We start from the raw sequence: 23,938 nt of genomic DNA on the forward strand, positions 1-23,938 counted from the left end.
AAAATGGACTGGAGGACTTTCTCAAGGTCTATGTTAGAGCAAAATGGCAAAAGCTAGAAGAAAAAGAAAAACGTTTTTTTTTCTACTGCTTTTACCCGCTTGTTAAACTTAAAGGCAGAATCAAACATCTCACCAAGGTGTATCACATTGGGTTTAACAAGTGTGGAGAGTATGCCACAGAGACACAGAGGGCATTTTAGAACCGACGCATGTGCGTTCCCAGTGTGTGCGCGTGCATCACAATTTACTTTAATGTGATTAATTCGGTACAACAAACAAAATCCATGAAGTGTAGAGGTTTTTTCTTTTTTCTTCACCCCCCCCCCCCCCATGGAGCTGAATATGTTCAAACCCCTCCGCCCCCCTCGTGCGTCCCTGGGTTGCCAAGACCGTTAGTATTCCCTGTGATGGAGTGACCGTGAGGGAGCCAAACAGGACAACTTCCAGCTTGCCTTCATTGTTGCATTGTTGCAGCTGTACAAAGGTGTGTGATTGATTGATTGATTGATTGATGTACTTTATTTAGTAAGACATGAGAACAGTACATGACAGTACATAACAGTACATGGAAGTACAAATTCACAATACAAGGTCTACTAAACTGGAAAGCTCATTAAGCACTAAGCTTGTTTAAGATGAGATCCCCATGCACACAAATCATGATGACATATAAGAGACAGACAGATATACACGCTACTATACAGAATGTCATACAATCAGTTTACAGGTTACTGGTATGAAAAGTGAAACATATGTACAAAAGCAGAAAGAGAGAGGGGGGGTAGGGGGGTAGGTTAGGTTAGGACATGGACAAGAAGGTTAGGTTAGGTTAGGTTAGGTTAGGTTAGGACATCAAGTGTGCATGCAACACTTGATGTCCTCAAGGCATGTCATGAGCCTGACTGCAGATACAGGACTGGTTGTTGGTTTCAGGTAAGATGTAAATCTTACCATATCGTCTCAGGTATTTGTTTTGATTTTATTGGCATTGCGTGAGAGCATACACAACCTTCAACAACATGAATTCATGCTCAGACACAGCACATCTAGTGGTCATACCTCCAGGCTAATTTCATAGAACCTCAATGAGTTTGGTAAAAACACATAAAATGGAGTTGAAAGGCCTATTGCATGGAATATTTTCCAAGGTAAACTAAGGTGATAAACACCCACTTTAGATCTTGTGTGAATGTTTTTTGAATGTTTAGGCTATTCCTTCAGTATGACTTTTGGGGCTGTTATTGACATGCAATACTAAGACCTTTATATGTGACTAGAAATGCAAAGTTAGCAAGCAGCGATGACCAGGCCCTCGCACCTTTGTCCACGTTGGGTAGAAATATATAGACGAATCAGCTGGAGCAGAGCTAAGTAACTCTAATGAAGGACAACCTGTGAGTCCAGAGTCCAGTAAGATGACTTATGACTCTGTACGACAAATTGTTCAAAAAATTACGGCAAAACATAGGAACTATCAAATATCGACCAATTAGAAGAGGGGCCGGAGTTATGTAACACCAATGAAGAACAAGGACTGTTATCTGAGTCCAATGACAGCACCCACAAGTCTGTACGGCAATCAGCTGAAAAGTTAGGCTACATTAAAAAAATCACACCAAGTGTGAAGTGAGCGGTGCCTTTGAGTTAATTTCATTAAAGACGCACTGAAGTGACATTTTCGGTAATTTTATTTTGAAGGTTCAGCCTGAAACGTCGGCTCAACGACTCTAAACCAATCAGAAGGTCCCATCCCTTCAGGCTATGGGACGTTGGATCTCAATCACTTCAGCCGTGCGCAACACAGTTAGTGTTTGTTTACAAGTGAGAGAGAGACGGCCAGTGAAGCACGTTTGCTACTACCTGGCTTATTTCTAACCTATAATGTTTTCAGATACATATTTTAGTGTGCAGATGAAGTTTAAAATGAGTAATACACTCATCTTCAATGAGATTCAAAACGGAGTAGGCCTATCTCTGTAATTAAAATCAGCTGTGTTTGAAGAACTGCAGCTATGGGAATCAAACAGGTGCATGTAATCAAGATTCATTTAGATTCATGAAGGCTGCGTTATGTCATCACGCAGCACGTTTTCGTTTACAGGAAGTAATTAAGATTGGCTTTTTAGGGACTTTAGATGTAAAAATACACAAAAATGTTTTTTTTCCATTTGTTTTGGCATCTATTGTTAGGTATGCCCATATGATGACCACGGATATGCTCTAAAAGTGTGAAAAACATATTTTTCATTTCACTACACCTTTAAGCTATATGAACTAGAAGAACAATGTTAAATCCCTGTCCGTTCATTTCAAGGCTGCTCAACAGGAATACAGAGCTTAAGCAATTACAGCCTGTCCCTATTGGCCATAAGAGCACCTAGCAAGTTTCGTAGGTTTACCATGCTGGGACCTGGAGTTATGGCTGTTTAAAGCCCAGCCAATAGGAATGTGACGCTTCGCCACGGTCACGCCGTTTTACGAAAACTCAAGCTTTTGATAACTTTTCATTGTTATGGTCTTTTGTGTACTCTGAGCGAATTTCAGGCGGATCCGACAATCCATCTAGGAGGAGATTGTTAAAGTACAACCTGTGAAAATGGTGTGAAATGCATAAAAAAGTCACTATAAATTAAAATGGCCGACTTCCTGTTGGGTTTAGGTCATGGCTCCAGACTTTTTTGTAAGTCGGGACATGATACAGGTGTGTACCGATTTTCATACATGTAGGTGAAACCGTATTGTGGGTCTTCAAGCACAGAATTTTGTAGGGGGCGCTATTGAGCCATTAGGACACGCCCCTTTTTAGACGATTAATATCCGTTTTTTTTCACCACTTGTGATGTGTGTGCAAAGTTGCGTAACTTTTTGAGTACGTTTAGGCCCTCATTTTCCTGATTCATTATGGGGAAGTGGAATAATAATCATGCAGTTTCAATAGGGCTTCGGACTACTGTGCAGTGCCCTAATTATACACTTGCATCACTGATTTACACATAAAAGCACAATGTTGATTTTGGCTTCACGATGGTCTCCACAGAATATTGAAGTTAAATGACTAATATACACTCATGAAGTGGCGCATGTTCAAGATGTTCAAGCATTTTTTGTAAAATAGGCCCCTTCCTCTAACTTTGGAAGCCATTTACGGACGAACGGTAATGACTATCAGAATTCCGCTTGGAGATGTTTATGGGTCCAGAGATCATGTGTACCGATTTTTGTGAAATTTGGACAAAATATGTGGGAGGAGGAGCTAAAAGTGTGTTTTGAAAAATCTATCCTGACGCAAATGGAAGTGGCATATATGGCGAGTAGCGTCATGACCCAATCTAGGGAAATATTTTTATTTTACGACCAACGGTTCAAGAGTTATAGGCCAAAACGTAAAGTTTTTTTTTATAGCGCCACCATGAGGCCGACTAGTGTAATATTGTTTTTGATAATTTCGGACTAAATTATGAACCTCCCCTCTAAGTGTTGTAACTCTAGCCCTTACAGTTTCTGAGAAAAAAATACTTGAAATCTAGTTTCTTAATTTTCCCATTTTCCATTAAAGTGGATGGGGAAATGTAATTCACTAATAAATTAATATCAATTAAACTATGCAACCAATCTCTTAGCAAAATACAAGCACACGATTCCCGGTGAGACCGGTCATATTGACATATGGCACTAAATTCGGAAAAATAAACTGTGGGAGGAGTAGCGCGGCAAAGTTTTTTTTCACTAAAACAATAGTCTGGTTGCCCTGTTAGGGCAACCACACTAATAAACTAGACGCAATTGGCAATTGCAAAGTGTGGTTGCGCCGACGCCGGTCGGGACTCGAGCAATACGCCGGGAGGAATACCGTCGGAGACTGCGCCAATTACATCGTCACGTCACTCCTGAGATCGCTTGCGTTTCCTTTTGAGAGGATCGATCCCCCCAAAATAAGGTTTTTGCATCAAACGGTTACATTTCGAGCATTCGTGGCGCCCCCTATGGATCAAAGTAGAAATGCTTTTGGGGATTGGTTTAGTATACCACCCTCGACATGTGATTCAAATTTGGGATTGACCGGACGTTTCGTTCGTGATTTATGGCATTGTTGGTCAAACGGGCCCCTCCCGCTAACTTTGGAAGCCATTTACGGACGGACGGTACGGACTATCAAAATTCCGCTTGGATAGGTTTATCGCATGGGTCCATAGATCACGTGTACCGATTTATGTGAGATTTGGAAAAAAATTGAAGAAAAAGTGTGTGGCCTATATGGGAAGATGCGTCGTGACCCAAGGAATCCAGGGGAAAATAAATTTTGATTTTACGACCTACGGTTCAAGAGTTATAGGCCAAAAGGTAAAGGGGGCTGTTATAGCGCCACCATGTGGCCGACTGGTGTGATTATTTTCTTAATAATTTTTCAAAAAATTATTAACCTCCCCTCCAAGTTTTGTAACTGTAGCCCTTACGGTTTCCGAGAAAGAAATACTTGAATGGGAGTTTTTGCAATTCCCATTAAAGTGGATGGGGAAATTTAATGCACTAATAAATCAATATCAAAAAATCTATCCTGACGCAAATGGGCGTGGCCTATATGGGGAGATGCGTCGTGACCCAAGGAATCCAGGTGAAAAGAAATTTAGATTTTAGGACCTACGGTTCAAGAGTTACGGGCCAAAACGTAAAGGGGGCTGTTATAGCGCCACCATGAGGCCGAATGGTGTGATATTTTTTTTTAATAATTTGGGACTTAATTATGAATTTTCCCTCCAAATCTGATAACTCTAGCTCTTAAGGTTTCTGAGAAAAAAATACTTGAATTTGAGTTTTTTCACTTTTACATTAAAGTGGATGGGGAAATTTAATGCACTAATAAATTAATATCAATTAAACTATTCAACCAATCTCTTAGCAAAATACAAGCGCACGATTCCCGTTCAAGACGGTCATTTTGATATATGGCACAACATTAGGGGATAAACTGTGGGAGGAGATGCGCGGCAAAGTATTGTTTATCTATAAATAAATAAATAAATAAAGTGTATAGAGTACTATAGTCTGGTTGCCCTGTTGGGCAACCACACTAATTAGAATGCCTAGAGTGTGAGGTGATTCTAAAGAAAACTGAATACTTTCATCCCAGATTAAATTAACCTAGTTTTCTTAACCTTTTCTTGTTTTGGTTGTTACTTACCTCATAATAAGAGCAAGGGATTAGGCTAGATGTGAATTTAATGTGATTGTTTCTGTGTGATAAATGCTGTGTGATGTGGAAGTCATTATTAGGACACATTCCCAACATGTCCACTAGGAGTCACCCTTCACAAAGGAAATACATAATTTCTACATACAAAACAAACGGTGGTCGACTCCAGGCACACTGACTGGTGTAATGTGAGACAACATCTACTACAAGCTGCAGATGAAGTCTAGATTAACTTGTAGATCTGCTGTTTTCATTATGAATACAGAAATAGGCCTACAGAGATTTTGACTTGCCCATTAGTGTTCCTTGGTCACAAAAACTTTGAAAACGGTCCTAGATGTAGACTGCCCTTACATGTCCAGAGCAGAGAGACAAAGAGATAAACAGATCCACAACTTCATTGATTGATTGATTGATTGATTGATTGATTGATTGATTGATTGATTGATTGACAGACATTGTCTGATTGTAAGACATTTAGGCTAAAATGATAACACAAAAAGGTCCTGGGGACTTGTTTCCATTGTGGTCCTATGTATTCAATTAATCAACGACCCAACTATGGTGTTTAATGGTGTCTAAAACATACCTATGTGTCTGTCTGTCTGTCTGTCTGTCTGTCTGTCTGTCTGTCTGTCTGTCTGTCTGTCTGTCTGTCTGTCTGATTGATTGATTGATTGATTGATTGATTGATTGATTGATTGATTGATTGATTGATTGATTGATTGATTGAAGCACTTTATTTCGAAAGAAACAGTAAGTACAATTTACAATGATAGGTCCTCTAAACTGGATCGCTCATAAAAGCACAATGGGTTATTTAAAATGAGATCCCCACACACTCAAATCATGATGACATTTAAGAAAACAGACAGATATATACACTACTATGCAGAACATCATACAATCAGCTTACAGGTTACTGTTATGAAAAACAAGAAATATATACAATAAACAGTTTGAGGAGGGGGGGGTGGTAGGTTAAGACTTTGACAGGGGCTGGTTTGGAATTGCAGCCTCCTGAATGTGTTTTTTTAGGGCTGTTTTGAAAGTGAGTAGGCTTTTACACTCCTTTACTCCTTTTGGTAGGGCATTCCATGTTTTTGTTGCATAGTATGAGAACGAGTTCATTCCCTTGTTTGTGCCAAATCTGGGTTGAACATGATTAGTGGAGCTGCCTCTGGTGTTGTGCAAATTGAGCAGGGGTTAGATGGGTTGTATGTTTGAGGCCAAGAAGTAGCCTTACTAGTTTGTTTTGGGTTGTCTGGAGCCTTATTTTTAAGGCCTTAGTGGTGTTGTGATACCATGAGAAGCATGCATAGTCGAAATGACCTTGGATGAGGGCCCCTGTAAGAATCTTCAAGGTATTCTTACTGACAAGAGAGGAAATCCTTTAAAAAAAAACGTGTTCATTGATTGACCTTTTTGATTACTCTTTCTGCCATTTTATCACCGGAGAGGTTTGCCTCCAAGATGGAACCCAGTTAGGTAATTACCTCCTTTCTTGTGATAACATCATCCCCTTTGATTGTGAAGCTCTCAGCCTTGCTAAGGTTAACACTAGACCCAAAGAGAATGGATTCAGTTTTACCCAGGTGTAATGATACTTTGTTGTCAGCGAGCCAGATGCGGATCGTATGGAGTTCAGAGCTGAGAGTTTTTTCTACCTGCAGCCTGTCCCTGTCCGAGACCAGCAGAGCCGAGTCATCTGCGAACAGGAACAGGTTGCTGTCGCAAGCTGATGACATATCGTTCACATATATCAGGAACAGTAAAGTAACTTACTTGCGGAACGCCACAACTCACTGGGAGGGGGGGGCAGGGTTCTGTTCACTTCCACCACCTGTTCCCTCCCCTCCAGATAGGAACTCATCCAGCTCGCTGACGTATCATCAAAACCTATTGCTGACTCATCTCACTCTAGCCTGGTAAACCCTCCCTCCGGAAATCTCATTTCCATTTGATCTCAGGAAGGAGTCTGGCATGATTGCTCATTCTGCAATATTGGCTGTGGGCTGGAGTTGGGCGGGAGTAATACCGTTGACTGACAACCCCTTCAACCAATGATCGTTTTCCCCTTCAGCCAATCAGCAGTTCATTTTGACGAGCTCCAGACTATGTGACGCAACGGGACTTTTGGGACGGCCATGCCGAAAATAGGTTGCCTTATTGGGATACATGCGTGTCACTCCCCGCCCCTGCCGGTTCTCTAAATTTATATTTTTAAATAGGCTCTGTCATGATTAATTGACCACATACTGTATATGAAGTTAAACAACTAAATTCTATCCAAACGATATGTTAATAGTAAATTCCGTGCCACAAAAAATAAGTTTGAGACCGTTTTAAGAACGAAACTAAGAAGTCACGGCACTCGCAGAAACAACAATGGCTGCCGTTCGTCTTTTTTCGGCGGCTCTCAGGCTGCACTCGGCATCATTCGGGCTCACTCGAACTCGCCACCTGATTGGCCAACGTAAGCTGTCAATCACAGAACGATGAGCGACGACGCTGATAGGCGCGGTTAGGTCCTGATTTCGCTGGAAACTCCCCAATATTGCAGAATGGGCGTTCATGCCAGACTCCTTCCTGAGATCAAATGGAAATGAGATTTCCGGAGGGAGGGTTTACCAGGCTAATCTCACTCATCTCAGTAGCATAATCTTTAAATGACAGATGTGGAATAACTATCTGTCTGTCCAAAATTGATGCAGATACTAGAAAGGTGTGCTCCTCTGAGCTCAGATCTCCACCAGGCTGGGTTGGCTACCCAGGGCTGCGTCAGTGTTGGGGTGCAGCCATTAGGACATGGGGATGCTCTGGGGGAAATAGAGTTTGTATGTGTACTGTTCCTGTTTGTGGAAGAAGTGAAAAGCGGTTTTGGAGGTGCACTCGAGAGGCCCCTCAACATCAAATTTGGGGATGATTGGATGTTTTCTTTTTTACTTTTCATGGTTTTCACTGACTTTGTACCTATCTACACTCCCACTTTGTAACTGTTTGACAGTCATTGTTACATGACCATTTGTACCTAATTTGGTGGGGGGAAAAGACACGTTTCTGCATTTGTAGCACTTGTGGTGTTCCGTACACGGAGGGACAGGGGGCACCTCCAGCGACATGAGACCGTATATGAATGTCGACAGTCAAACAGAATAGAAGTCAGTGACGGTCGGATCGGCCTGAAACCTTTGCCCAAACATGGATTCATTTGTCACAGATACATCTATGATGACAGTCACCTTTCCTATGACACATCCGAGAGCCACATGAAGCCACGCCATTATTCAACACTTTTTGGGGCGGTGTAACCGCCCCCTATAAGTGAGTTTTGGACACTGACCAATCCTGCACCGTGATTGGCCAATAGTCTACAACGCAGTCTACACCCCTAACCCTTCCACAGTCAATGCAAATCTATACTTTTGCAAAGTCAGCCAATCACATTACAGCTAGTGTCATCACCACTAGCTGTAATGTGATTGGCTGACTTTGCAAATTCAGGACTGTGATTGGCTAGCGAAACACATGACACATGTGCAGCCCTATGAATAGCAGTATGGACTTAAAAAAAATACATTTATTCTTTTTTTTAAGTGGGTCATGTTGTGATGACCACACACCGCCCACTTTACACTGGGTGTGATTTTTAGCGGCGCTGGCGCCGCTATAGAGCGGTCCTGCTCTATACCTGGCTTTTCCGTCAACGTTCTGATTGGTCAGGTCTGTCAACGTTCTGATTGGTCAGGCCCGCCAAGGTTCTGATTGGTCAGGTCCGTCAACGTTTTGATTGGTCAGGCCCGTCGAGGTTCTGATTGGTCAGATCGAAATAAATTTACAGTCTCTGTAAATAAATTTACAGAGATTTAATATTGTTTCTCTAGTATTTCTCTGTGTGTACGTATGTCCGTGTCTATGTCCAGGTGTATGTCGTCCTCTGTATTCTTATTAACTGGGGTATAAACTAATATTGATATTATATATTAGATATTAATATTGAAACATATCTATGACAAAATGTATCAAAGGCGCCGCTACCTTCACACAGGTGTGATTTTTGTTTGGCGTTCGACTTTGACTTTATTGATAATGAAATGTAAAATACATACATTGTTACACCATTATCAAATGGATATTTCCTTTGCGGTCCTTTAAAATGATGTTGTGTTGCATGATGTGACGTGTATGTGTGTATTTGCACTTAAAACGTGTCCTTGTGCATGTCAATCCAAGCACCCACTGGTCCAAGAAAACCACGTATTTCAAGTGCAAGAAAACCATGTATTTCAAGTGCAAGAAAACCATGTATTTCAATCTATTTATAAGGTTTTTTCTTGTTCAGGAATGCAGAGACACCCTCCCCACCCAACCCAGGCCAATTGTGTTTGTATACCTGGAGCGGGATGCACCACTGTGGATTTGAACCCACAACCTTCGTACTGGGCAGATACTTTACCACTGCGCCACCCGAGCGCCCTCATATTAACATACAAGGTTTCTGCCCGACAGCGATGATAATAATGGAGTTTAAACCATAGATTGTAAAAAAGATATATGGACACAGAGAATGGTGACGTTACCCATTGGTTTGTACAGACCCGTTTTGCCACTATTTCATCTATAAGTATTTATGAAAACTGTTATGAATGAAATTTTAAAAAACAAGCGTAAAGTCGGGTAAAATACTTGAGAGTTAATTCTTCTGCAACCAGCAGGAGGAGAAATAGCGACACCCTCTGGGCCATTAATGAGAACTGCAGTGCTTTTAACCCACTTCCTCATTGGCTTCGTTTTCAAAACCGGATCCTTGCCGCCTAGCTGAGTCAAACCAGAGAGGCCTGTAAGATTTTCCTTATTAGTGCCACAGCAATCTTCATCCATCAACGCTGACAGCCATGCAGAAAGCGATAGCTCTAAATGCCACCGCCAACGCAAATACATGGACTGACTCCACTGGCTTTAGTGTATGAAAGCTGCTTTCAAGCAGTTGCAAAAGTCAACCAAATTACACTTACATGATTAGTATGTAAGTTAAATTATTAATTATTATTATAATTACACTAGCCAAAAGCCATGTGCACGGCGATACAGTGCTCACAGTCACAGGTGTTTGACTGTGAGCACAAACACATGCACGCACATACACTTAATTAAGCTGTCTTTATTATTGTTTGTATACTCTGTTTTTTGCTTGTTTTCACATACAGTACATAACTTTGTTTTATCCGGCTGGTCTTATTTCAATATTATTTACACTGTTGTATTATTCCTACTGTAATCTCAGCATCATTGATAATGAGGGCTCTGCACTCAATGTATTTCCGAGAAAATAAATAAAGGTTGAATGAAAAAGAAAAACACTCTTGTCTTTTTGGAACCAACTGTCCATTTGGTTCCATTTGTATAATATCAGGGTTATATTCCATTTTCAACCTATTTTCATATATAATAGACAGAAATGGTGCTCATTATAAGATGGCACCATTTCTGCCTGTGTCTCAGAGGAGGGCTGTGGACAGTTAAGAAACCAGTGCCATCATCAATAGTGAGATTTTTTCTTTAATTAATGTTAATGTAAATTTGCTTCCATTCCAACATGTCTATAGGAAGAGAAAGCCTGTCAGCATTTCTTTTAGCTCGGAATCCTCATCTATGATGTCACTGGTAGGCAGGTTTCTGAACTGTCCACAGGTCTCCTCTGAGTCACACAGTGAGTAGACAGAAATTGTTTCATCTTAAACTGAGCATTTAAAGGACCAATAGAAGATCAGTTTGAAAATGAGTGAAGACAAGTGCTCCTTTAATGCTGAGGACGGTGACAGTGCTCTGCGCTCTCTCTCTCTCTCTCTCTCTCTCTCTCTCTCTCTCTCTCTCTCTCTCTCTCTCTCTCTCTCTCTCTCTCTCTCTCTCTCTCTCTCTCTCTCTCTCTCTCTCCTCTCTCTCTCTCTCCTCTCTCTCTCTCTCTCTCTCTCTCTGTGCAGTCAGTCAGAGGCTTCCCAGCCGGCCACCAGCACACACATCATGCGGATCTTTCTAACCTGAACGCACCACGTCAACAGGCTGTGGAGCTCCATCCATGCATGCAGAGACAGAGAGGAACCAGCTTTATATGAATGATTCCTCTCCCATCAGTGGATTGTAAAACCAGCCGCTTAAAGGAGATTTTTCTTTTGTTTTACCTTGAATCCACGTCGCATCCATGGAATGAAACGACTGATGATGAAGTGAAGTGACGTTGAAAACCATCTTTTGGCATTTTTATTATTATTAGAGTTGTATGTGTTATGGAAGGCGAGCGATCAAGCCGGACTCCACGTGGAGGTATGGTTCATGATGGTGTCATTCTGACCAATAACTTCTGGGCTTGACCGTTTTCTCATTTGAGGACTTTCTGAAGCCTTCATCGTGGAGATGTCCAGTCTAATGGCACTGCCATCTTCTTCTTCATCGTCTTCACCTAGAAGGTCTGCTTCTGACACATAGATGTTTTCTTTGTGTCTATAAACTAAACTAAACCTTATTGGCACACAGGCACTTTTCTGGAGTCATTTTGTCATTTCATCATCATCATCATCATCATCATCATCATCATCATCATCATCAAGATTCATCATCATCTCAGGACAGTATTGAGATCCTGTGGTCTGAATGGATGAGAAAACTCTTTTGGGATTTTTGGAAAGGATGAGAAAACTGCGTTTGGATCTTTTGCTAAAGGTTCAGTACAATTACTGGACTTAAAAAAGAGTCCAACTTGTCCTGCTGTCCAGTTGGCGTCCGTCAGACATGAAGGAAAAATCCAAAAATGCAGCGAAGACGCGACGAGAGAAAGAAAATGGAGAATTTTATGAACTGGCCAAACTGTTGCCTCTGCCCTCCGCCATCACCTCCCAGCTGGACAAGGCTTCTATCATCAGACTGACCACCAGCTACCTGAAGATGAGACAGGTGTTCCCTGATGGTAAATATATAATAATACACATAAATAAATACCTGAAGATGAGACAGGTGTTCCCTGATGGTAAATATATAATAATACATATATATATATATATATATACATAAATAAATACCTGAAGATGAGACAGGTGTTCCCTGATGGTAAATAGATAATAATACACATAAATAAACACCTGAAGATGAGACAGGTGTTCCCTGATGGTAAATATATAATCACATAAATAAATACCTGAAGATGAGACAGGTGGTCCCTGATGGTAAATATATAACATATATACATAAATAAATACCTGAAGATGAGACAGGTGGTCCCTGATGGTAAATATATGAAATGGCAAGAGGATAGGTGGGCAGTTCTGGGCACTATAGTGAAGTGGGCACCTCAGTGTTAAATTGCCTATTTTCTTCCAAAATGTTACAAAATAAAAGATTTGGAAAATGTTTTTAAGTAGACCTACAGGTACAGTACACACATGATTAGAACATTGGACACTTAGGTCTAATATTTCTATAATTGCTACAAATTGCTACAAAACCTGTTTATCCAGTAATTTTGGGGCATAAAAAAAGAAGTTGTTTTTGCAATTTGGACAAAATAGCCCATTTTACATCGAGGTGCCCAGTTGTCCCTAGTGCCCACCTAGCCTATGAAATACTGCACGTGTAGGCCACATAAAATACATCAATAAAGACGGTGGTAAATAATACATAGCCTACCATCACTGTAAATTATAAACACATCACTGTACGAAGCGCACACATTTAACTCTGAAATTGAAACATTGTGTTCACTCTCAGAGTTATTAATGGGCAAAATAACGGGTAATATTATATTCTATAATATCAATGTATATTATTGACACGTTGTTAGAATTAAAATGACTAAATGAGACTCTGTAAGCAGAACAAAGTATAGCTAAACCACACGCACAGTTGTCAGTAGCCTATATTGGACAAATAATGTCAAATTGAGTTAAAATGTTAATAGGTCTATTTTCCAGTGATTGCAAAGAAAACCATAAAATTGAAGCCAAATTCTGCGTAATTCTGATGTCCAACCATGATGTCTCACTGGGAATGTTACTACCTGGGGTTTAAAAAGAGTGTGCTCATTACCTTAGGCTTAGAGTAATAATAATAATGTTTATTGTCCCCAAGGGGAAAATTGTCTTCACAAGGTCTGTTCACAACATAACAACATGACAACAGAAACAACATATCACAAGACAAAGACATGAGGACCCCACTAATAATAATATAATATAATATGAAATTACATTACATTACATTATATTACAATATTACTTGACATCATATTATAATATAATGTAAAGTAATATTGCATAACAGTATATATATTTTACTATATCCCATTACATTTACAAACAATTAAACGTTTTCAATGTCTATTATTTCAGCTCAACGTGGACACATTAAAAGCCATTTAATACATTCCAGTCGGCCGTTCAGTATCACAGAAAGCGGACCACAGGACAGTGTGTGTATTAGCTAATCTAATGTTGTCAAAACCTTATAATAAAGGCTATTCATCGGATTCGCATTAATAGAACAGCATGAAACGCATTGTCCGTCTATTAATTATTATGCGTTTTATTTTACATCGAAAATATAATTTCACGGTGGTCTCGGGGCTGCAACACACGTATTCCTTCATTTGGATTTTTTTTTTAGAGAAACTGATTTAAATAAAGAATAATGATTTATTAGCTACATTTTTAAAAGAGAAAAAAGAATAATGATTTATTAGCTACATTTTGAAAAAAATGGGAGAAAATGATTTAAATTATTATTGATTAGCTACATTTTGAAAAAAATAAGAATAATGCTTTATTAGCTACATTTGAAGGAAAAAAAAGGGAGTAACTGATTTAAATAATGCTTTATTAGCTACATTTTGAAGAAAACAATGGAGGAACTGATTTAAATAAGGCTTTATTAGCTACATTTTGAAGAAAAAAGGGAGGAACTGATTTAAATAATGATTTATTAGCTACATTTTGGGAAAAAAATGAGAAAAACGGATTTAAATAAAGAATAATTATTTATCATAGCTACAGTTTTTTTTATGTTGACGAAAAAAGGCGTCAGTTTTCGCAAATGCCTCCCTCAATCAGCGAGATAAATTATTGAATTAGTCTTTATAAAGATTATATAAATATAAATATTTGGACAGGTCTAAAGGGCCAGAAAAACAAGCTCTCTTTTCCTTCGGCAGTGGATTGGTCTGTCATCACTCATAAAGTCACTGTGAACAGAGGGGGCTTTTCAACAGTGGTGGGAAAAGTACTCACATTTTTTTTTACTTGAGTAAAAGTATCAATACTGCAATGTAGAAATATTCTGTTACAAGTAGAAGTCCGGAATTCATAAAATATATAATATGTATATAAAAAATGTACTTAAAGTACCAAAAGTAGAATGCAGAATGTCCCGTTTCACAAGTTATCATAATGTCTAAAATATATTTTAAAAACTTGAAAATAGCCGATCTACAAGCTCACAATGCATGCATCGTGATGCATCGTGCAGCTTGTAGATCGGCTATTTTCATATGGCCGAAATGTAGGGAAGTGGATAATGTATGTTTTGTAATAATAATCAAATATTTGCCTCTGAGACGTAAAGTAAAAGTACTGAAAATTGGAAACACTCCAGTAAAGTAACAAATACCTCAAAATTGTACTCAAGTACAGTACTTGAGTAAATGTACTTAGTTACTTTCCACCACTGCAGGCAGCCCACCCGTTAGAGAGCACTGCAAACATTTACACATCATCTTAGAGAGCCGAAACTTTCCGCTCAGAGAAAAACAAAAACAATCCTTGTTGTTGTTATTATCTTTATATTCCATTTGATGACGACATGCAGATAATGAACCTATTTTTATGAGAATTATATTTTTTTTTAAATAATTTCGACAGACAGACAGACAGACAGACAGACAGACAGACAGACAGACAGACAGACAGACAGACAGACAGACAGACAGATAGATAGATAGATAGATAGATAGATAGATAGATAGATAGATAGATAGATAGATCGTTTGATACTCATCCAAAACCTTTCCTTTAAATACAAAGACAACAAACCTATTTTTATATCCATTCAAATCCACTTTTAATACTTTATTTATTGGATGATTTAGTTTTTGTCGCATCTCTGAGCCAATATTTAATTAAATGAACCAAATCGGACGCCAATCTGAACAAGAGCAATGCTATATTTAAAACGATCAGCTTATAAGCAGGACGGTGGCAGAGTTATTTTGAATTTTTTAAATAAAGAATAATTATTTATCATAGCTGCAGTTTTTTTTTTTTTTTTATGTTGACGAAAAAAGGCGTTTATGTTGACGAAAAAAGGGTGCACATTTAACCAAATGGACATTTTGGTTAAATGTGCACCCTCTCAGAGTTATAAATGAGTAATAGATGTATGTATGAATGAATGAGTGTTGTTGTAGTGAATAATGGCTGGTGGACTGGCGCTGACCTCATGGCTTAACGCTCCATTGCAACCAGGCCTGTTTCTGTCCAAAGAGTGGTTCAAAGTCTGGCCCGGGGGCCTTTGAGGGGGTTTCCAGGGGTCCCTCCATCAATGCAGTTAAAAGGACTGCTAACAGGCCTATAGCCTAGTTTAATTTAACTAATTGCATTTATTTATTTGAAATTAATTACGAAGTAACTGTGTTTCAATGTTGATATATATATATATAGCCTATAGACGTAGGCCTATTTAAAAAATGTACAAATATGATTATTTAGAATTCTATTTCGTTTAAATGGAAACATAATTTTATATGAGGGTCCCTGTAAGAGTGAGTGAAAATGGGGGTCTATGGTCCTATATGAAAGTCCATTTTTGGGGGTCCGTGGTTTAAAAGAAAGTGTGGAAAAAACACCCGGCCTTAACTCTTATAATGTTCCCTCTGGCTCTGAGTTATATTGACTAGTTTTACTCTAAATAGCGGCATAAAACTTTTATGATAAAAGTAACTCAATGACATGTTTTGCACTATGATGTTTAGAGGTCAGAATCATAAATGAAGATATTCATTAAAGCCATGATCGTTTTTTTTTTTTTGCGCAGGTGAAAGCAAAGCGAGGCACCAGAACATAGCTGAATGGTCGGCGTATATTGGTCCATAGGCTCTATGCACAGCAGCCATTGTGAAGACATTCACAAGTGTTACCAATGATACTAATGAAGGCTCTGTTCCATTCTGGTCAAACAGAGTCAGGGTGCTGATATTGTGCATGTTGGCTCACTGGAAACACTCTGTTACACCAGTGGGTCTAAAGTTGGGGTCCAGGGACCCTCAAATGCCCCCCTACGGGAGTGCAACTCTGAGAGTTACGGGTCCATTTGGTTCCTCCATTTGTACACTCTCAGAGTTATGGGGGTCGTGGAAACCACTGTGCTACACTAAATGGAACAGAGCCTTCGTTGGTAACACCTGTGAAGGAAGTGATACTATGGCTGCTGTGCATAGAGCCTATTATGATCATTAATATAGAGTTGATTTGGAATAAAACCGATCGTGTAAATCAGTGGGGTAAAGTATAAGTACAGATACTCAAGTACTGTAGGCCTACTTTTTGATTCCAATACAATACTTTTGTACTTTTTACTCAACATTTAGAATTCCGGACTTTTACTTGTAACATACGTAGTTCTACATTGCGGTATTGATACTTTCACTACTCCCTTTTTCACCACTGAGTGAATCTATGGAGTTGAATAGATGCTGCTTGAATGTCGTCGCTTCATTTCGTTAAATAGATGAAACTGGAACATTAGTAGGAACATGGACATTTTTTTCGTGATCTGAACACAATGACATCCTTAGTATTCATGTAACTCAGAAGTAGCTACATGGAACCCATTTGGGTTAGAATTATAATTAACAGTAGATTCATTTCAATTAGATTCAATTCAATTTGATCATAATGTCAAATCACAACACGTTGTCTCAATACACTAACATAGAGCAGAGACCCGACATTATCCCACCCTGAACAAGCAATTTGACCTATATAATTTACACCAGTGTGGTGGAAGAAGTACATTTGTTACTTAAGTAAAAGTATCAATACCACAATGTAGAAATACTCAAAATATATTATATTAATAATATTCAAAATGTGCATGCAGAATGTCCCATTTCCCAAGTATGTATAAAATGATTCATTTGAAAACATAGCCATAGTCATTTAACCCTCGCATTATAGCGTCACAATTTATCGGCCTTTACGTTATTTAGGCTGTTTTTTGTTCTTTCTCCAGATGTTAATAATGAATAGAAAATCGTAAATTGGTCGCAACGAAGCTTTTTCTGTCCGGAAGAGTAAAAACTAGTGTCCATTTCAGAGAGTTGATTAATTCTATTTATTTTTGCAAACTGCTAATAAAGTATTCAATCAATCAATCAATCAATCAATCAATCAATCAATCAATCAATCAATCAATCAATCAATCAATCAATCATGTTGTGCGCATTTCAATGAACGGTTCCCTCGGGTTGTTTGGGGCAGTGATGGAAAAAAGTACTTTATTATAGGCTATAAGTAAACCAATACCAGAATGTAGAAAATACTCTGAACATACAAGTCCATAAAAAATAAAGATAAAACTGCTGGATCCAAAAATAGCCTAAAGCACTGTTTCCCAAACAGTGGGTCGGGATCCATTTGTGGGTCGTGGATCCATTTCCGTGGGTCAGAGTGAAAATATCCCTTTATTTTTTGTTTCCAAAATGCTGTCTTTATTGTTTTAAAAAAAATATTTTCTAAAGATTTCCACACAAAAAAATCCTATGATAATCAAAGAGCTTGTAGATCTGCTATTTTCACTAGTTTGGGTCCCAAGCCAACATCTGAATTCTCTTTTGGGTCTTGAGATAAAGTTTGGGAACCACTGGCCTTTAAAGTAGGCAATACCAAAGTAAAAGTAGACCTACAATTGTTATTATTTTAAATCTTTTAAATATGAAATGTAGGAAACTCACACTAATGTGTCTCATCATTGTGAGCTTGTAGTTCAGCTATTTTCGAATAGCCAAATTATAAAATAGGAATTAATTGGTAAATATATATTCAGTTGTATTATAATCTACAAAGTAACTTGCAACTAAATCTGTCAAGTAATTCATTTATTTGCCTCTGAGATGTAATGGAGTAGAAGTATAAAGAATTGAAAAAATGAAAATACTCAACTCAAGTAAAGTAAAAAAAAAAAAAAAAATACCTGAAAATTGTACTTAAGTACAGTACTTTATTTTTTTTTCACCTGATTTGGGGAAAGTGTGAGTTATTCCTGGACGTTAACGTCAATGTTGGTTTGTTTGTTTGTTTATTTAAATATATATCATATTACAATATTTATTTCAGCATGCAGCCTGAGCAGAGATACCACACTGTCCTTCACACAGCTGCACTGACATCATTAGTAATTGATGGTTAATCTGCTGGCAGTGGGGTAAAGTAACTAAGTACATTTACTCAAGTACTGTACTTAAGTACATTTTTTTAAATATTTTTACTTTACTGGAGTATTTCCAAATTTCAGTTATTTTACTTCTACTCCACTACATCTCAGAGTCAAATATTGTACTTTTACTCCACTACATTGATTTGAAAACTTTAGTTACTAGTTACTTTGCAGATATAAATGATTATATTATACAACATACATTAACCACTTCAGCCATATTTTATACCCAGGCTATTTTCAAATATTTTTGTACTTTTACTTTTGGTACTTTAAGTATATTTTGATGCCAATACTTTTGTACTTTTACTCAAGTAACATTCAGGCTTTTTACTTGTACTGATCTGTGGTCAAAGTTCATTGGTTCTCCACCTTTCAGGACCTCCAGTTTGATATGCATACAGTATATACCACGGACCCCCATTTCATACTGTACCTTTCTGTGTTCATTAAATGGAACCAATGGAACCAAATGGACCCTTACTTGTCCATGTGTTGGTTCCATTTGTACACACACACACACACACACACACACACACACACACACACACACACACACACACACACACACACACACACACACACACACACACACACACACACACACACACACACACATTTATCAGTGTCTTTTAAATAATAGGCAGCATTGTATTGCACAGTTTGAACCTTTCTGTGCGTATGTATGCCTATTTGTGTCAGATTGTGTGTGTGTGTGTGTGTGTGTGTGTGTGCGTGCGTGCGTGTGTGCGTGTGTGTGCGTGCGTGCGTGCGTGCGTGCGTGCGTGCGTGCGTGCGTGCGTGCGTGCGTGCGTCTGGACATAGGCCATATTATTTGTATTTTCAGATAACCTTGCATCCGGAGGTGCCATTATAAATATTTGACTTCTGAGTTTACATGGACCACATATTTAACTTTCTAACTGCCAAGTGATATGTATACAGCTGTATATTTGAGTCTCATATTTACTGTACATCAGACTACCAGCTCAGTGGTTCGATCCCCAGCCAGGTCATACCAAAGACTATAAAAATGGGACCCAATGCCTCCCTGCTTGGCACTCAAGCATCAATCAGTTGGACTGGGGGGTAAGTCTCTGCGATATACTAGCCTCATGTCCAGGGGATGTACTTGTACATCAAGCCGCCTCACGCTACAGAAACAGGAGATCGGCTCCTGCCCTATGGGCCACATGGCTCGGCAAGGCTTGCTTACGATCAGACAGTGGGCTTTTTGTATACTTTTAGTATGAAGAATAATGAATCCAGTGAATTTAAGTCATACATGGGCAACTGGCGGCCCGGGGGCCACATGCGGCCCTCACCTTCACTTAATGTGTCCCGCAGGTTAATATCGGAATACTGATATATTGATTTCATTTTTATGGCCAATGTATTTGTATTTAAGTTCATAAAGTTAACTTAAGGATAAATGCATCTGAAATTAAATAAAAATGTTACTTTTCAGGATTCCAATTCCAAAATAGCAAAAATAGCAGATCTACAAGCTCAAAACGCGACGCGTTTTGAGCTTGTAGATCAGCTATTTTTACTACTTTTGTGTGACATACTAGAATGACGAAGTATACGGCATTAATTTGCGAAAAAAAATATGGAGATAAGAGATTTCTGCCAGACAGCAATTATGTAATGTGGCCCCCTGCAGTGAGTGTGGAAATATATATACCAAATTTAAAACAAAATACACCAAAACCTGAAGTGTTCATTTCACTCTGAGGGTGTACAAATGAACCCGTCAGATCTTTCAAGCTACAGGTGATTACATTGTGATCTGTGCAATTCTGCAGAGAAAGTCCAAGCTATATGTTGGTTTTTAATCCACATGTTAATCTGATCAAAATTGCCCCAAATTCATCCATGAACACAGGATTTGACTGTGTAATTGGTTCTATAGGTATGACTGACAAATACAAACTTTAGTGATCATGTATCCACTTGTAACTCTGAGAGTGTCCAAATGTGGACCATTAGTAACACTGAGGGTGTACAAGGTTCTCTTTTTTTTCCCATTTGTCCATTTTTCAGTGGACAAATGGACACAGCGCGTGTATGGGGAGAATATCAAAGTCCTTCTTATGATGAATATGATCTCTGTACAGTATGTTCTCTCAATGTGGCAGTGAGACAAAGACAAGAGGCAACTATACAGTGTTAACTGATATGTTTAAGTGATGTGTTTTGGTTAGAACAAAACTTGTTTTTTTAAAAACGTAAAGCTCTATATTGTGGTAGTAATAGAGTGTTTGTTCAGTAAAGCGGTGTCCCTATGTCTCTCTTTAATAAAGAGAAAGTACATTTTAAGATGGGTTGCCAATTTCATCCCATCAGAAGCGTTCTCTCCTGATTGGATGAAATTGGCAACCCGCCTTAAAATGTACTTTATCTTATTAAAGAGTTGGAGAGACAGAGACACCCCTGTTACTGAATAACATATTCTCACAGCAGTCATGTAAAATGGGTGACGAGTTGGGATGGATTTGACCGTCCATCAACGTTTGACTTGACGGTGTGCCCCACGATGTTGCATGTTGATGAGGGTGAGATGATTTACACATTTTTGTGCCTATTGGTATGCGACGGCACGCACTCAAGGGGCTGTCTTAAGTGTTTTTAGCGGACTCGTCAACCTATTACCAGTTGGGAGTGAGCGCTTCCGCCTTCCAGTGTGGGCGGGACTGCTGGGACCGTTGTAAGATTAGCCTATTTCAATTGTATGACGGATGGCCAGATGTTGCCCCATCTTGAGAGCTAGATGTTGTAGAATTATCAATTGTGTCTGCTCATTTCCTTGTGGATGAGATTGGTATCCTGACCTGAAAATACACACTTCTGTTTACTAAAGAGCTGGAGAAACAAGGAGACTGTTATTGAACAAACACCCTAGAATGACTAGCCTACTATAAGAATGTAGAGCTATTTTATATTAACAGAAGAAAACTTAAACTTAAAACATATAACTCCCCTTCAACAGTAGCCTACAGGTTCTCACCATGTTTTGAAATACATTCATCAACTACAGTGCTAAGAGTAGCTACAGTCCATGTTGTAGAATACATTCATCAACTACAGTGCTAACATTAGCTACAGTAGGCTACATACACATGTTGTAGAATACATTCATCAACTACAGTGCTAATATTAGCTACGTACATACATATTGTAGAATACATTCATCAATGGCGGTGCTAACATTAGCTACATACATACATGTTGTAGAATACATTCATCAACGACAGTGCTAACAGTAGCTCCAGTACATGTCGTAGAATGCATTCATCAACGACAGTGCTAACAGGTTGTCACCATGTTGTGGAACACATTTATCAAAGCACTCGGTTATGCAAGACGCTGTTGCTCCAAATGGAGCCCAGCTCGTCTTGAGGAATGTGTTTCCTGTCATTACCATTGGACCGGCTCATTTATATGTTTGATTTATATGCTTAAATGGTGTTTTTACTGGGCCTGTAACTCTTTAGAACGGTATGGTTTTTGATGAATTGTGTTGAATTAAAACACAAAGTATATGGGATATTAGCGTAGCCTTATTTGAGTAAGAATATTGAAATATTAATATTAATAAACAAGACAGGGTCTAATTTAGGCACTGTTTCACAAAGCAAACCAAATGGACCCTTATGGGTCGTAACTCTGAGAGGGAGTGGAGGAAAGTACATTTACTCAAGTACTGTACATGTGTGACATCATCAGTCCTCCATGACATATCTATGACATATGACTCCATGTATGGGCAGTGTCTCAGTCTGACCAGAGCCACTCTGTCTTCCATTATAAAATTAAAGTTAAATATTTCAGAAAATATGAAACATATGTGGGAGGGGGGGGAGTATGGAAGCACTTCTGTGGCCTACTGGCAGTGTTCACAAGACATTTACTGATCAGACCAGCGGTTTGCGAGATTAACCCTGGACACGCATGCACGCACACATGCACGCACGCACGCAGAGAGGCAGACACATGTATAGATGGTTTGCCTCCTACAGAGCCACACTGTAAAAACAATTACAAAGAGATAGGGACGATACATCTTAAATGACGCTTGCCTTACAACCCCTCTGTCGATGTTGATATAATCCTTATGTCTACAATTAACAGATATTAAAAAAAGGATCCTTATGTCTATAATTTAACTGATGATACGGATTATGTATGTCTAGAAGACATCTGTGTGCATTTCTCTGTGAAGCGCTGACGCTTCAGGTCATCGGGCGTGCATTCTGACGCAAAACCACACATCTGAGATCATCGTTTTGTGATGTCAACATTTTGGGAAGAAAAGGTTCTAAGGTTCCAACGTTCCAGGTGATCAGAATGCAGGGTTGAACTCAGGGACACTTTTTGTGTGCGATACGGACGCATCCGATGCCTATTTTGATGAGGAGGGATAATTATTTACTATTCTCTTACTATCGCTATGCAACTCGAACTGCATTGAGTCATTAGAAGCAGACATTGCGTCACTCTTTGCGGGAATGTCTGCTGCATGTTGTGTTTGGACCAAACCAAATGAAATCACAGACAGTGGAATAGTCGCACATTAGTAGCATTGCCTGCAGTGGAGAGACAGCAGAAGTTGGAGTCATTGCATTACATTAACAACTCGCAGATAACACAAATAATATATTATGAAGAGTATAATTTACTATAATTTGCCGGAGTCCGGAGACAGTTGTGGTTCAGTCTGGATCCTGACCGCGGAATCCGGACTTTGAGGATCACTGTGTGGTCGCTAAATTATGGATTCCACCAAAGTTATAGGAAGAGCCACCCATAGACCCGCCATGCCTGTGTCTGATTGGCTTCCTGGCAGGCATAGGTTTACTGAGGTTAGGGTTAAGGTTAGGTTTAGGCATAGTTTTACTGAGGTTAGGGTTAGGGTTAAGGTTAGGTTTAGGCATAGTCTTACTCAGGTTAGGGTTAGGGTTAAGGTTAGGTTTAGGCATAGTCTTGCTCAGGTTAGGGTTAGGGTTAAGGTTAGGTTTAGGCATAGTTTTACTCAGGTTAGGGTTAGGGTTAAGGTTAGGTTTAGGCATAGTTTTACTCAGCTTAGGGTCAGGGTTAAGGTTAGGTTTAGGCATAGTTTTAATAAGGTTAAGGTTATTATTAGGGTTAGGGTTAGGCATAGTTGCTAAAATGCTAGGAGGGAAGAACTGTCTATCATAGAGATAATGGCCAATCACAGCGGGTCTTCCTAGAACTGCGGTGGTATATCCTTAAGCACACATCATGGTCACG

At 39.1% G+C, this 23,938-nt stretch overlaps 1 protein-coding gene across 1 annotated transcript in view; it reads left to right on the forward strand.

Annotated features, from left to right (window-relative positions):
* Positions 1 to 11,977: 11,977 nt before the first annotated feature.
* sim2 (SIM bHLH transcription factor 2) overlaps positions 11,978 to 23,938 on the forward strand; it is a gene marked incomplete at both ends in the record, with an annotated part of 36,176 nt that continues 24,215 nt past the window's right edge. The window contains one exon of the mRNA XM_084074111.1: positions 11,978 to 12,152. Coding sequence (XP_083930237.1) covers positions 11,978 to 12,152 — 175 coding nt within the window. The remainder of the gene's footprint in view (positions 12,153 to 23,938) is intronic.

Source organism: Gymnoscopelus microlampas (genome assembly GCF_963454915.1).
Source record: "Gymnoscopelus microlampas genome assembly, chromosome: 12".
Taxonomy (NCBI): domain Eukaryota; kingdom Metazoa; phylum Chordata; class Actinopteri; order Myctophiformes; family Myctophidae; genus Gymnoscopelus; species Gymnoscopelus microlampas.